At 31.9% G+C, this 16,495-nt stretch overlaps 1 protein-coding gene across 3 annotated transcripts in view; it reads left to right on the forward strand.

Annotated features, from left to right (window-relative positions):
- LOC108910223 (harmonin) overlaps positions 1-15,732 on the forward strand; it is a 207,594-nt gene extending 191,862 nt beyond the window's left edge. The window contains exons 11-14 of one of the 3 annotated variants that reach the window (XM_018714775.2): positions 2,764-2,907; positions 4,985-5,560; positions 11,130-11,410; positions 15,267-15,732. In XM_018714775.2, coding sequence (XP_018570291.1) covers positions 2,764-2,907; positions 4,985-5,560; positions 11,130-11,410; positions 15,267-15,309 — 1,044 coding nt within the window. In that variant the 3' untranslated portion in view covers positions 15,310-15,732. Of the gene's footprint in view, positions 1-2,763; positions 2,908-4,984; positions 5,561-11,129; positions 11,426-15,266 lie in introns of all 3 variants that reach the window. The other 2 variants (XM_018714776.2, XM_018714777.2) reach the window with 2 other exon arrangements.
- The last annotated feature ends 763 nt before the right edge of the window (positions 15,733-16,495 follow it).

Genomic DNA, 16,495 nt, shown 5'->3' on the forward strand with positions numbered 1-16,495 from the left:
AGAAAGGTATAAATTTCGTTTTATGAAATGTAGAAACAGGACAAATTATCCGATTTCCTCATTGACGGAATGCCTTAATGAATAGAAATCATTCAGACTAAGTATTGTAAAATTTAATAACCGTTGTTTACAGATTTCTTTTTGAAATTTGTCGCTTCCGCCTCAGTTAACATTGTACCTGACTGGTTAAGCGTATAATAAATATAGTTACCATTAGAAATTCTATTTATTGTATATCGGGTGTATTATCCATCATTTTACACAATTGCATACTGAAGGTTGTTGAAGCGTTTGAAGTAAAACCAAATAGAACCGAGATATCTGCCATCTTTCTAAAATAAATCTTGCAGAAACTAAAGGTTAGGCAATGCTACAATTAAAACGCGTAACATAAAGCCAGAGGGTTTACTTAATTTTTGTTATAGAAACTACTGTGAAGATTGGGAATAACAATTTTTATACAAAATTCTGATAAAATGCTATTGCTGGATGAAGAAAAGGCAAGTATATGAAACATACCCTGCTTTCCCTCATCTGGTAGTAACATTTATTCGCGTAGTAGTAAGAAAATTACAATAAAATAAAATAACTCTCCCTCGTCAACTGGTTTTTTATTATTATTAATTTTGACATCAAGCATTGTAACAAACTATACAGGGTAAGAAAATACCGATGGTCTATCTGAAGTTACGTGAGAGCGATAAAGTAAGCCATAGAAATCCATGCGATAGAGAAGGATTGCTATAATGAAGGCCTCTCATAGTCACCGCCCGTTTCGCCCTTCCACAAATAAGATCCACTTCTTATTTATGGAAGGGCGAAATGGGCGTTGACTATTAGACGCCTTCATTATAGCCATCCTTGTCTATCACATGGATTTCTATGGCTTACTTTATCGCTCTCACGTAACTTCTGATAGACCATCGGTACTTTCCTACGCTGTATAACTTCTAATAGTAATAATTACTGTCGATTTTGTTTTCACAGTACCCTTTCTAAAAATAAATAGATATTGTTCCTATAAAAAAGATAGATTAACCATAGCGTAGCTATATTAATTAGAAACAAAACTTTTTTTCATCTGTTTTTGCTTCAGAAATATGCAGATTTTCTAGCATTCTTTGTATATGAAATGCTGATGGTGGAAAATAAAAAAGAGTCCACTTTGTAAAAAAGAAGGGTTTCTAATATTTTACGCACATAGAGCTCAACTAAACTCAGCTCAGTGTCAAATTAATTCATTTAGTATTAGAACATTAAAATTGACAAAAATTTCCTTCCAATGTAATGTACTCAAATCCATTTGCTATAACTAAAACTAGAAATCTGGTTGCAGCCTGCAAAATATAATGATGAATATAAGAATTAATAGATATTTGACACAGTATATATATATATATATATATATATATATATATATATTATTTTTATACGTTATGTTGGAGCCTTTGTCAGAACTGCAGTGATATTTTTAATACCAACAACAGGAAAAATACAATTAAATGAATATACTATATGCGTAACATAAAAAAAATCGTTTCTTTAGTCATATTTTTCATACTTTTCCACATTTAATTTGTGAATATTTTTCATAAAAAATTATAAGGACAATATTTTATTAATGCGATTTTCAGTTCTCATTAAAAAATTTAAAATTCGAAGATGAAAAGAAAAATGTAAATAAAAATTTTTAATGTGTACTGAAAATTGGATGGTATTTTCAAGAATATGTTGTTTATAAAGACATTTTTACGATAAATTAAGGGAGCAGAAAAATGTCCAAATTTGTTTGGTGATTTTTGAAAGGCTTTAACTTCCTGAATTAATGGTCGTGAATGGTCGTATCGAGAGAAAAATAAATGCATCTTGAAGCTTGAAGATTCTACTTTTGAAATCTTGAGATGAAAAATTTTTTATGAGTATCACTCGGCGCAATCAAAAGATTATTGCAAGGCAAAAATTTTACATATATTTTTTTCAAATTTGTCCGTGGGCTCAGAAAATTTTTTTTCTTTCCTACTCAATGCCAGGGTTATGATTCCTCGGCTTCAATTTGTTATTATTTTTATTTTTTGTACGATTTTTTTTTTTCATTGAGTTACGGCTATTGAGTGAAAAGTCACCTATTTAATCGATAATATCGATAATAAATCGAATAATAAATCGATATCTCATGAATAATTATCGTACAGAGAACGTATCGGGTTTTGGAAACTCGAATCAATCCTCTTCAGAGGTTTTTTGGTACGTTTTAGATTTTTTTTTAATATAACAGAGTATTAGGTAATTTGAAAAAGTGCAAAAATGACCTTTTCTGCTGTTTTGGAAAATCAACTACTACTTTGCAAATATTGCGTAAAGTACCTATGTTTGTAAGTTTTTTTAGCTCAATACATCCCCATGACACCTGTAAATTTTGAAATTGGTCGATCGAACCGTTTTCCTTTCCTGAATTGTCAAGGTTCTGTAAAAACTAAAGGAGCAGGTCTATTACTAAACATTAGCTTCAAGATGCTCTTCTTTTTTTCTCAATACGACTATTATTCATGAATTACAGCATTTCAACAATCATTAAAAAAATTAGGAAATTTTTCTGCTCCCTTAATTTTTTTGCCGTGTATAAAAAAAAATTCGAAATGGGTGCTCATGATTAAACAAAATTGAGCTAATGTGTTAGTGGTTTTTATTTTTATGGAAGATTTTAGTAAATAAGTACATTACCGACAATTTGTAAATAATATCTAACCACAACATTTGTTTCAGGATCGTTTAGCACATAAAGAGCTCTCGCAGAAACTTTCCGAGAGACTGTCGAATCTCGCATGTAATGAGCAGAATTCTGAACGCCTACCGACATCAAATAATAGACAAATTAATGCGAACAATCCACCACCGCCTCCCCCTCCGGTAAGTATTTATGTTCTAAAAATTTTTATTTTAAAAACAAATAGTTTCCTATTATATTCATAAAATAAATGATAATTAATAGTGAACCCGACAAATAGACTGTTCAGTTGAATAGAATGAATAAAACTAATATGAACAAAGCTTTCCTAAGGTTGTGGGTTTTACACTAGAATCCCAAAATTGTAGACGGCGACTCATGCTCAACATGTAGATCCATGCGACGGGAAGGCATGCGTGTAAGAAATGGGATTCCATGGGCATCTTAGAGAAATTATTAAATATAGAACAATTTTGGTTATAATCAGAATATCATTACAAATCTTCACTGCAATGGTATATTCAAATATCATACAGATAGATGCATTTCTTATTTTACCAAAGTATATATTCTGCAATTCCGCTCTCCTGTCCGTCGCATTTCAAACACATAAAAACCATTATCCAAAAATTCGCATTCATGTCCAATAATTATTAATCGCTGTCCTTTCTCAGAGGGCGCGTTCAATCGCATAGGAAATCCTTCTAAAAATGCTTCTCGTCTGATGCTGATATTTACATCTTGGCAAATTTCAGAGGTGGAATGTCCTTCAAATGTCCAGGTTTCGTCAAAATAATAAATTTTCGTTTTTGTCTAGATATTATTTTTTCCATTTTTTTCTTTCTCTTTCTTTCTATTAGTATACTGTTCTAGGCACATTTTAATTTTTTTAATAACTGGTCTTCTGCGATTGCAGTTTGGATTGCCTTTAATCATAGAAATTCATTTTTAAAATAAAATTCGTGAAATTTTCTAAAGGTAATTGTCAATTTCAATTGTTTTCATGCTACGTTTTTCACTTGTTTGCTTTTTACTCTTTCGTCATATTTTATCGCAGGATAAATACTTTTACGTAAGAGATACTTTTGTTAATTAACTGCATATTACCGCGGCATCATTCACTGACATATCCATATTTTGCGCTTGAATTTCTTGATAAACATTATTGTACAACATGCTTGACCTGTTAAATTCGCTCGTTTACGACTGTCCTCATTATTAACAAATTGGCCACTAACAGTCGCATACGATTCCATTTTTAAAAACATAATGGAGTAACTGAAACGTGAAAATAATAAAACGTTTTATCTACTTGCACGCATATGACATGAAAGAAAACGTATAGGTAACCTCGAAACTGGTACATGGAGAAATTAAAGTATACAGCCCCCATCTTCTCTTTTCTTGAACATGATAAGCAAATGTAGCAACTGCCACTTGTGACACTCAAGCTGGAAATATCGGTATATGCGAAATGAAAGGAACATTACAGTTTTCATGGAGAGAATACACGAAATTATTACGAATTACTTACTACTTACCATTTTGGGAACCTGTATAGTTTAGATAGGGCAAATACATTGTCTATGTTCAGAAGAACACATGAATGACTATTTCATGGCCAATTCGTATATAAAACCGTCCGAAAATTACAAAATACTTGTATTTGATGAAAGTAAATTGTTTCTGATATTTTCAAAAAATTAGGGTACCTTTCCGAAAACGAATAATTTTCAAGATATCTCAAAAAACATTACATTAACTTACCCATTTAAAAGGATATAGCTCCTTTATTATTCATTTTCTGAAAAATTGAAATTATTTATTTTTTTAATATCTTCTACTATCCGACATATATTTTTGGAGATATAACACATTCCTAAAAGTAGTACTTAGGTGAGTAGTTCTGTAGGAACGTCACATTTATAGCTCTATCAATAAATAAAGAATCAGATCGGTCAATGTTAACTAACTTCAAAAAAACTGCAATACGTATGCCAGCATCTCCAATTTTCTTCAATATACAGGGTGCCAAGCTGAAACAGTGGAAGAGCAACGTCATTATAAGTAAAACGTTTCCTATAAACGTTGGTTCCAATGTGCTTAGTTAAAAATTACAGATTGATAAAGGTACACTTCCAAAATCATATTTTACCATTTATTTTAAACTTTTGTTTCGATACTACTCCAAAATTGGTCACTTTTTCATTATTCGATCCGTTACTGCTACTCCTAATGTCAGTTTTTAATATTTTTCAGCCTCCCTTAGAAAACGGCTCTTCATGTGGCTCCACACTTCCGTCACCTACCGAATCAAACTCAAGCACCCGTAGCAACACTCTTAAACCCCATAAAACAAAGCCAAAAGCACCTCCAATCCCAGTCAAATACTCCGTCCTATCATCATACAATCAGCCACCTCCATGTCCTACCCCCGACTATGACACACTAAGCATATCTTCCTCCGTTTCCAATAACAAACCTAGTCAAAACATCAGCGACTCAGTTGATATGGAGTCTCTAGAATCGTTTAAAATCAACAATCCTTCAGATATTAGGCCGAAGCCACCTAATACATATTTTCAAAAGAGACAACTAAATGCTCAGTCCTCCAATGGGTCCGTTTCCTCAGTAACAAGCTTGAAGAAGCCTAGACCAGTCAGCGTTACCATTGGAGAATATCCATCAATGAGGAGGCAACCTGGAAGGCTAGATTTTCTCCAGAATGGAACGGATAGTATTTGCCAGGGAAAGCAACCCATCACTAGCCAGTTCGCGTCGGAGCTAACTCAAACATTGAATAGATCTAATTTGAGAAAGAAAACAGAATCTATGGTAAGAATGTTTTCAAGCACAGTAAATTAAATTAAAAAATTTGTATTATAACTATTACACAACATAAAAATTAATTAATTTCTTTTAAATAGTGCTAAAATAAAAATCAAGAAAATGTCCATATACATAGCTAAAAACTATTTTAGGGTGGGTATCTGAAATATTGTTAATATATTATTTATTTCTATAAAATGTATTAAGTGAAATTTTTTGCAAATATGGTTTTCAGTTTTTTTCTTGTCGCTATTAGTTTTAGTGCCACGGTAACTATCAAACTATTCAATTTTTTAAAACATCGTATGGTTTTTAGTACACATTAAATAAAGGGTCTTCCATTAAGAAGTTTATTTTTAAGTTGCATACGGTTTCATACTTGTGACACATGGAGCTGCCGTATTTGGTAGGCGTTAGTTATAAACAACGCAAAGCTTAGCAGTAACAAAAATTATTTACAAGTATGGTGAAAATTTCATGGAGATAGTTCGACAAATCCATATCAGTTTGGTCAGAGGAAACCGCCTTCTCGTAGAGCAATTGTGAACTTAGTGGCTAAATTTGAACGTACAACCCGTGCTTGGTCGGTCAGGTCAAACGAAGACTGTTATGTCTGCAAGTGTCACAGAAAATCCTGGTCTGTCTATTGCAAGACGTTCGCAGCAATGTGGCATTTCACAAACTAGCATGCACCGCTTTTGCACAAAATCTAGGCCTATATTCTTCAAGGTCCAACCCATGCAAGATTTGAAGCGATGAACCATGTACAATGTCGTACGTTTGCTAAGGAAATACAAGAGGCTGGCGCAGAAAATAATTTTTTTTCATTTCCACATTCAAGGTTACGTCAACAAGCGAAATTGTCGCATCTGTGGCTCCAAAAACCCAATATTAATAATTGTCAAATAACATCTCCATCCACAACGAGACTGTTTAGTGCGGTTTTTGGGGTCACAGGACCAAATTTGTCTGAAAACGCGAGAGTCAATGAATTGCGGTAGTGAATGCTGACTGACTTTTTGGGCGTAGGATTGAGAGATCTGAATCTGGAGATGTTTGTTTTCAACGGAACAGGGTTGCGTCCCATACAAGCCATCAAACCTTTTGAAGCAAAATATACTGTATATTTTTAGGTACACTTCAAAAAAAAATTGCAGACCTTATACTGAAAATATTAATCTATTCAAAGAAGCAATAAAAATTAATTCTATGCCACTTGAAAAATGAAATCGGTTACCATAACAATAAAACTAAGCGATAAGAAAAATTATAACGCGCCATCAAGTGGAAAGTACTAATTTCAAAGATAAAACAATATTTCACATTTTATACTCACCCTGTGTATCACAAAATAATTATAACAAAACAAAACTACCTAATGAAAATTTAGTGCCACAATATACTACTTTATTGTTTTATTTTTAGTGCGAAATGTCAAAATTATTATTACATTTACAATTTCCGTATTTATGTATTTACATCACAATTTTAAGGTTTCAAAATTATCATACTAAGTATGATAAATTGAAGTTTTAAAAACGTGAAATGAATAATTACTCAATTATTTTCAGAATATGTTATAAATCAGTCATAATTCCTTTACTTTTAAGTAGCTATTTATAAACAATTACAAAGGCTTTTGTGGCAAATGTTGAAATAAATAAACTATGTTCAATATAATTGAACGAGTGCTAGGTACGCCCTTATGCCCGTTACCTTCATAATCTCTAACTAGACTTATCAATAGTTTACGAAAAGTTATGTCAATTATCCATTTAGGTGATGATGTATGGATCTCCGGAAATATGTTAGAAAAACAGTTAATAGAGAAAGGTAATAATAGAATTTATTAACTTAATAGCTTTACTGCTTCGCTTTTGCAAAAAAAACAATTGTATTTTCCATCCCGAAGTATTTTTATTTTTTTCTGTAATAACATAGGCATATCTTTTTACAAAAAATTTCAGTGTAGATTCAAATTTTAATATCAATGTTTCGATTCCAAAAAACCATTAACCATTCCATATATTTTTTTTAAATATAAATTCTATTATTACCTCCTGTATTTTTAGTTTCGCTTTCTAACAGTATGCGATATATGAAAGAGTTACTTGTAGAATGAAACAATAAATATTATTTGTTATTAATATTATTATATTTTGATAAATTTGACAACTTTACAAACGAGGTCTGTTCGGAATACAACCGAACTTTTTGAAATACTCGCTAATGGAGATATTTAGTGACACGGCAGTTGGCGGCATTGCATTGCGCGTAACCTCCTCTATAAACACAATTGGATTGTTGATATCTTTCCTTTACGTAATAATATTCCTCACTCAACGTTAGTGACGATTTTTTAAATGTGCGATTTTCTGGAACAACGATACAACGTTAAATTTTGCTGGAAACCGAGTAAAACTTACAAGGAAACGTTTCAACTTTTAAAACAGTCTAAATGGTACGCAATGTTACGAATGGTTTCCACAATTTAAAAATGGTCATCAGTCAATTGAAGATGCTCCTCGACCAGGAAGATTTTTAACTTTAACTAATGATTCCCACTATCAGAAAGTCAAACATCTGGTGAGTACAAATCGCCAATCGACTGTCAGAGAAATTGCAGAAAAGGTTAGCATCTTAATTGGGTCATGCCATGAAATTTTGATTGAAAAATTGAACGTGCATAGAGTTGCAGCAACATTTGTTTTTAGTTTGATGAAAATCGTGTGGACGTTTGTCGGCAACTCCTTGAACAATCCAATGACGATGAAACATTTATTCAAAGATTCATAAAGGTAGACGAAACCTTTACGGCTACGACATTGAGACAAATGATCAATCATCACAATAGACTGGCAAAGGATCTTCACGCTCCAAGAAAGCACGTCAGTCTCAATTCAATGTCAAAGTGATGATCACTGTCTTTTTCGGTTCTAATGGAAGATGAAACAGTGAACCGTGTTTTACAATGGTTACGTGATAAAATCCGCAAAAAGAAACCAGAGTTGTGGCTAAACAATTCATGGTTCTTACATCACGGCAATGCGCCCGCACACTCAGCTATGTCAATTCATCAGTTTTGTGCCAAAAATCAGATAATTGTCCTCCCTCGCCAGACCTTTTAGTGATTTTTTTCTTATTTCCGAAATTAAAATCAGTGCTGAAAGGATGCCGTTTTCAAACTGTTGATGACATCAAAAAATATTCGTCACAAACTTTAAAAGCCATTTCAAATTAAGTTATCCAGGACTGTGAAAAGAAAACACTACAATACCGCTGGGAAAAGTGTGTGAATAGGGGAGGAGAGTACTTTGAAGGAGACAAAGACCAATGATGTATAAAATTAAGAATAAAGTTTAAAAAATATGTTTTGGTTATTTTCTGAACAGACCTCGTAAATTAAAAAAAAATCTGAAATAGTCCTTAATGAAATTTTGTTTACAATTGCGGGTCAAATTCACATTAATAAATAAAAACTGTGCCAATAATAGGTTAAAATTAATTAAGCATACCTACTTTCAACAAAAGATCGTTTTTTTTTCTATAGTTTGAAGAAAAAGTATATTCGGGTCAAAGTTAAAAAAATACTCTTTCAGTCAACATAAGATTGGTAAAATTTTTAGCAAAAGATTACATACTATAACACTATTTTTTCACATTTTAAAGATTCTTATAAACGGAAAAGTTTCAATAAGTATCGAAAATTCACCACTGTTTTTTTTATCGCGAAAATCCAGTGAGATAAAAGCAAGTATCAAGTAGCAAGTAAAGTTGATAATAGAAATGTTTAAAACCTTTCCTATTTAACTGTTACTCTATCTCTTATAGATCCCAATACATACATCATTCAAACTGCCTACATAATACACGGAGTGCCTCAGTTTTAATCTATGAGACTTCAGGAGCAAATAGTCAACATAAAATAATATTACTTTGTTATATAAACTTATTTCGAAATCTCAACCATTTTCGATGCAGGGCGTTAATAATTTAAAAAAAATCGTTTACTGTAAATCTCTTCTGAAATAATAGAGGTATTTGAACTAAATTTGGTGTATTGGGTCAAGTTTCCATAAAATGCTGTAATATCAAGACATTTGTGCAACCGGCGGAGTTATGAGAAACTCATTTGACTATTTTATATAAAAAAAATAGTACGGTCCTGTACAAAATAATAATTGATTATATTTTCTGAAAAAAACTTGCCAATGGGAACAAAAAAGGCCTCTTAAATTTTGTCGATATCTGTCTCTGTTTTACGGCACTTTGGATTTCTGTTTTTCCTTTCAAATTATTTTTAAATTCCTGTTAGAAATATTTCCGCTAGTTTCATCTAATTTAAATAAAAAATATAGTAGCATCTTTCGAATCAATAATTATTATTTGATTATTACCAAAACTTCAAGAGAATCATTAATTTCCAAGTAAAACTCAACTTATTAGGCTTTCTTCAATTTCTTGAGTAAGATTTTTATTTGATGCTAAACCTTTACTCTTAAGGAGGAATATATGGGTGCAATTAGATGGAGTTCCTGCTCTTTCTGGCAAACAGAACCCTATTGCATGAACAGCGAGTGCACCCTTAACACCCTGGACTTCTCCATATGGAGCATAATTATGATTATGAAGTCCAAATAAAATCAGATAAAATCAAAGGAATGCACGTATCAATTATACGTCGCAAGAACTGTATGTGACCAGTTAAAAGAAGACAGGATTCTCCAGTGCATACAATTAAATATTTCAACAACCCACAGGGCATGTATTGATGCAAATGGTGCCCATTTTGAACACCTATGTACTCAATACTGTTAGTAGCAGCAATAATCATTTATTGTTAGTTAAACTGTTGTTAATTTAATTTTTAACATTGAATTATATAATTTTGTTATTAACCTTTTAGTTAAATTTTCGTGTGTTTTATCTTTTGTAAGTTGTTTCATACATTTACTTATGCTTTAAATTTTATTGACTGAAAAGGAGATATTTCCGCAAAAAAATTACTGGCGGTAAAAAATGTTCTTGAAATCTAAAAAACATGACAATTAATAATTCTTTTGAAGTTCTTGTAAATGTAAAAGGCATTTTTTATTTCCATTGGCATGCATTTTCATAAAATATAATCAATTATTATTTTGCACAGGACCATACTATTTTTTTTTTTTATATAAAATAGTCGAATAGTCCCATACCACTGGTTGCTCAAAAGTCTTGATATTACAGCATTTTATGGAAACTTGACCCAATATAGCGTACACCAAATTTAGTTCAAATACCTCTATTATTTTAGAAGATAGTTACAGCAAATTAATTTTTATTTTAGCTATTAACACCCTGTATCTCGAAAACGGTTGAGATTTCGAAATAAGTTTATATGATAAAATACCATTATTTTTCGTCGTACTATCTGCTGAAGTCTCATAGATTAAAACTGAGACATTTTGAAACTAAATTTGCCACAGTAATTAAGTGTGTTCAAGATTTTCTCATTTTAGAATAAAAAAAAATAAAAAAAGATCGCATGAACAAACGTTCCGCCTTGATACGTCTACTAGAAGTATTTTATTTCTAGGAAAACTTACTAGGAAGCCCTCTGATAAAACCGCAGAGTAACGGTTCGGTAAGGATATCGCTAAGCAATGGCCTCTCAAAAAATTTCGCAAAGTCCACTAACGACTTAACCAGAGATCTTGATTTAGGCAATCGAGTTATGATAAACATAAACCAAGACAAAAAAAACGATACTCCTAATGGCATATTGAAAAACAGTGCTAATAGCAATATGAATACTCTACCATCGCCGTCAAATCATAAGCCATTAGCGCAACAGAAAAGTATTACATTTGGAGAAATGTAAGATGAATAATCGTATGTATGTCTGTAAATAATGGGTAAATTGCATGGTTTCTTGGTGGATTCTTACTCTTTCCTTTATAAAATTCTCATCACGACTACCAATACCGAGTTAAATTTTAGTTAGTTATGAGCTCTACGATATTAATTCCATAAGTATGATCTAAGTATTTAATTTGAGACCTCTAATCCTCTAATAATAGAATCATGTTTGAGTATTCCTTAATAATATTTAAATGAAATACAAAACTGAAAAAATAATAATGATATATAATAAATAACTTATTTAAATAGAAAAATGCGAATTGACAGATCATAAATCTGGAAGTAGTAAGATAGAATCATTATATATAGAAAGTAAACACTTGTGAAATATCAACTACCCTCAAGAGTAATTTAGATATCAATGAGTTTTTTATAGCATATGACTTAATTCAAGATTGCGAACGTGTTTATTATAAGCTATTTTCTATTCACTTATTGAAGTAATATAAAAATAAGAACAAGCATAAGCCGACAAGATTTTAACACAACAACACGAATATACTTTCTAAACGGATTTTAAGGCGCTGAATTCGAATCCAAGGTCCAAATTTCTCAATTGACTCAGGTTTTCGAGATATTCTAACCTAAAAGTGACAAAATGGTGATTTTTTTTTACATATTTGAGGTTAAGCTAAAACCAAATGGGATCTTAAAGTACTATACTTACTCTTTAAAACGCACTTGGATTTATCCCGATATGATTTTTTGTCTTTGAGAAATCACATGTTGAAATTTATTAGTTTGATTTATTTCGATTTTTGAATACTTATACTGACAACAAAGCACCATAAACCTAAATTATTACATTATATATATTACTAATTAATTTAATTAGTTATCTCTAGTGGCTTAGATTATTCTGCAAGTAAAAGTTGTAGGTTGCAATTGTCATTAATCCGATGAGGTAACATTTAAGACTATTTGTCATGATTTTTCCATGACCGTTTTGCATAAATGCGGCTGAATTTCACTCATACAGCGGTCAATTTCCTTCTTTATGTGATTGTGGGCTTGTTGGTATAAATTTTAGACTTCAAAAAAACCTAAAGAAGAAATTCAACGGCGTTAAACCGCATGATTTGGGCGGCCAAGTCTAATCACCAAATCGGGAAATTACACGATCAGGAAATGACTCATGCAGTAGGTAATTGGATTGTTGTGTCGCACTGTCTTGTTAAAACCACATGTCATCTACATCCACATCTTGCAATTTAGGCACAAAAAACTGGATTATTATGTCGCGATAGTGAGCACAATTAACTGTTATTGCCCAAAATCCGCTCCAAACAGTGACAAAAAACTGTTTCTTGACTTTTATTTAAAAATTACAAACGTTATTTTTACTTTACCGAGGACATTCTATAGAAAATAAGATGGCTGTTTTAACCAGATTATGCAGTTTAATGTCGTTTTTTGAATGTGCAGAACTTAATGAATGTGTTGCTGAAAATGTTCACATGTCGCATTTTGAAGGCGCAACGACGATTTGTTTCTCAACAATCACTCATGGATTTTCTGAACCCCAAATGCGACAATTTTGCAGATTAACGAAACGGTCAAGATGAAAATGGACTTCATCGCTGAAGACTATTTTGTTCAAAAAATCAGCATCTACTCTTTGTTGCCTCATATCTATTCGACGATTTTTTTCGGTCTGCGTGGTCAGTACGCTTTAGTTCTTGAGTCAATTGAACTTTGTAAGAGTAAAGATGCAAATCATTCATCAGAATAAATATGCAGTAGAGAGTTTCTCGAAATGTCCAATTTTTGACCACGATGCCGAAATGGACTCTCAGCAACATTCTCATTAACTGTTTCGATGTTTCGTGTTGAACGACTTGAAGGACGGATAGAGTGTTTAAAATCACTAATTGATCCCACCTCCCTGAATATTCCAATTAATCGCACCACTAGTGATGAAATTAAGTAATTATTCCGACCATATTTTGTACGAAAATTGCCAACTGTGGCTGCCAAACCTTCATTATTTTTTAAATATTGCTCAACAATGAAAGCATATTGTTCTTTTATGTAGTGCTCTATTTTTAATAAATTTTAACTGTCAGGCAGTGGCGGCTCGTGACATTGAGAATAGGTGAAGCATATTTATTGATTGACTGAAAAAAAAAGCGCCGCAGGCGAAAATTTTCAAATTTTCAAGGTCAAACGGCTTTAAATGAATCTGGAAATTTTAGTTGCATTTGCAATATTACCGAAAAACTGACGTTGGCGAGAAGGATTTTCATTTAGATTTTATAAAAAATAGAAATATTAGTTCGGCTCGTGGACTTAATGATAGGTACAGATACAGATGTTAAGCGGGATTGTTAAATCCCTCCTTATTCCACACGCCCGATTTTACACTCGCAATTAAACACGGCATACAAAAAAGTTTTTTTAAATAAACACATCCACACAATCTCTTACACTCCGAATACCATTCAATCCGAAACTTCCGAACATACACTTTGTCTTTTGACCTCCCCCTTTTTTCCACATCGAGAGAAGGTACAGGTCTTTCGCAATTTAAAAATCTTTTTTGTCCTCAATTTTCGGTCTGGAAAATGGCATTTCCAATAAAATAATACAGGATCGTGTATAGGAAACATTTCTACAAATTATTGATATAAAACAAATATTAATAAAGAACCATTATAACCGTGCACTGGGCAACGTATCGTATAAACACACGATAGACAGGCGATGCGCGATGACGATGAGAATGCTGCTTCAACTTTTGCATCACTCGTTCTCCCAGGCCGTAGTTTACACATGCATTGCCTCGTTGCCATGACAACCGCCGTACTGAGAGCTACGGAGAGAAGCAGATACATACCAATTTCAATATGAGTCACTTGCGTAGTATACGTTGTACGGTACGAGGTTGAAGTTCGCGCTCAACGAAGCCAATGATTTTTTAGAAGGCGTTCACCGCGGAATTATTATGTTTATTTCTGCGTATAAGACAAACAAACACAATACATTTTCAATATAGAACTGTACCTAAATTATAAGATTTATATAAAATTTAAAATAATTTTAAATTGCACAAACAAACGGAAATTTTAGGTGAAGCGGTGCGTCACTTGCGTCACCCGACGAGCCGCCACTGCTGTCAGCTGTTACGCTGTCTTTATTTTTTCGTTGGCAACGCTTTACCCCACAAATGTCACAAAACGCAAATATTGTGGGAATTTTGAGACATCCTATATTTTCCTATACTATACAACGCATTGAATTAAACCTAAGGCGCTGTTCTGTGATCAATACATTCACAGGCCTAACAGTATTATAATACAAAAAAATATATATATAATTAAAGTTCGACTTGGCCTGAAATTTTACATGTGGTTTGCATGGAAAACTGTTTTGGTCGTATTACCCTATTAATAAAATGAAATTTTAAGTTTTACAAAAACTTCTTCGACTACTTGTTAGGGTTTAGATTTAGCTTGGTATTGGTAACTTTAAATCATTAATTCCTCAAAAGTGGTTTACCATCTTACAACTTAAAATGTGAACTATTAACTCTAGTCTTCTGTTTTCTAAAATATTTTGCATGCATCTCAGTAACTCTTTTACATAGATATTAGATAACAACGTGAAATCATAATTTATTTAAACTTATCTAAATAAAATATGTGATTGTAATGTCAAAATAATGTCACTGATAAAAGCTGTTTTATTAGGAAGTAATACTTATGATATTTGATTCTGTCTGAAATTCTCGGAAAAAAATAATGTAATAATTTTCACGTCCTTATCTAACTGATAGCTAAACTAAATAACATATTTATTGACACATTTTCAGGCCAGTTGTTATAAAGGACCGACCTCCGCTACCAGTGACGTAACTACAGCGTTCAACAATAAGAAGTAATATTTGTCTCGAACAGTAGATTTCTTAGTAATCATCATCCAAGTGCAAATATCAATATATTAATCTTATTCTCTGCATTTATTCACAGTTATCTTGATTAATTACTAACTTTTGAGTGCCGATTTGATGTGATAAGTTTAATATTTTTTTGTTATTTTTTTGTAGTTTAGTATTAAATGAAGATAAATGAGCATATACACATTCTTTTTCATTAAAAAATATATTCCACATTTTATATTTTAGAAAAAGATAAACTTTATTATACACTTTAAGTTTCTTCCAAACATAATATTTATTGTGTTCACTGTGTATAGTTATAACTGCTTAACTTGTATTGTTATTGTTTATGTTTAGTAAAAGAAACTGTCAATTATGTGTATTTTGATGTGACATAAGCGTGTGTAAAAATAAATATTTTTAAATATTTTATCATGAGGGTATTTTTTTCCTTACCAAATTTACGTTATGTCGGTTAATAGAGTTCAAAAATTACTTTTCTCCGAGTATTGCGACTTTGAAGATATGGTTTTAATTGAGAGCCCTTTTGCTCAAACCACAAAGGAAGGAAAGGGAATCAGACAAGTCCATTTAGGTAATTATTTCCAATGACTATGCTTTCTAAAGACTTCGTACCTTGTCATTTCTCTAATTCTCTTAAATACGTTGGCAGCTACAACGTCACGTGTCACTTATTTGTCACGTAATTAATAACTTTTGTGTTAAAATAATAAGCGTTTATGTAGGTACATCCCAAATTCATTTAAATAAAATAAATTTTTAATTGTTCAACTTTAAAAAACATTTACTTTTCTGAAAGAAACTTATTTTGTAGGTTTAACACCATCTAAATTAGTACTGGCCACAGATGTATTGCCTCCGGTGGAATTTGGTAACTTCAAATATATTCCTGGTATAGACCCAGAAATAGAAACATTCGAACTTATAGCTATTTATCCAGTAGAGTGTGTTAATCTTAGTATATACAGGAGAAAGAAACGGCAAGCTCTTAAAGCTCGCTTCTGTAATAATAGGGTAACTTATTTTGAACTAGGAGGATTCGAGAAACGTGGCGTAAGTATTGATTACACATTAGTGATTAACCGATTACAAATCCGATGAATTTAACAGTTCTATTAGTCCAAGCATTATAGAGAAATGCT

Source organism: Anoplophora glabripennis, unplaced genomic scaffold, assembly GCF_000390285.2.
Source record: "Anoplophora glabripennis isolate ALB-LARVAE unplaced genomic scaffold, Agla_2.0 scaffold348, whole genome shotgun sequence".
NCBI classification, from domain to species: Eukaryota; Metazoa; Arthropoda; class Insecta; order Coleoptera; family Cerambycidae; genus Anoplophora; species Anoplophora glabripennis.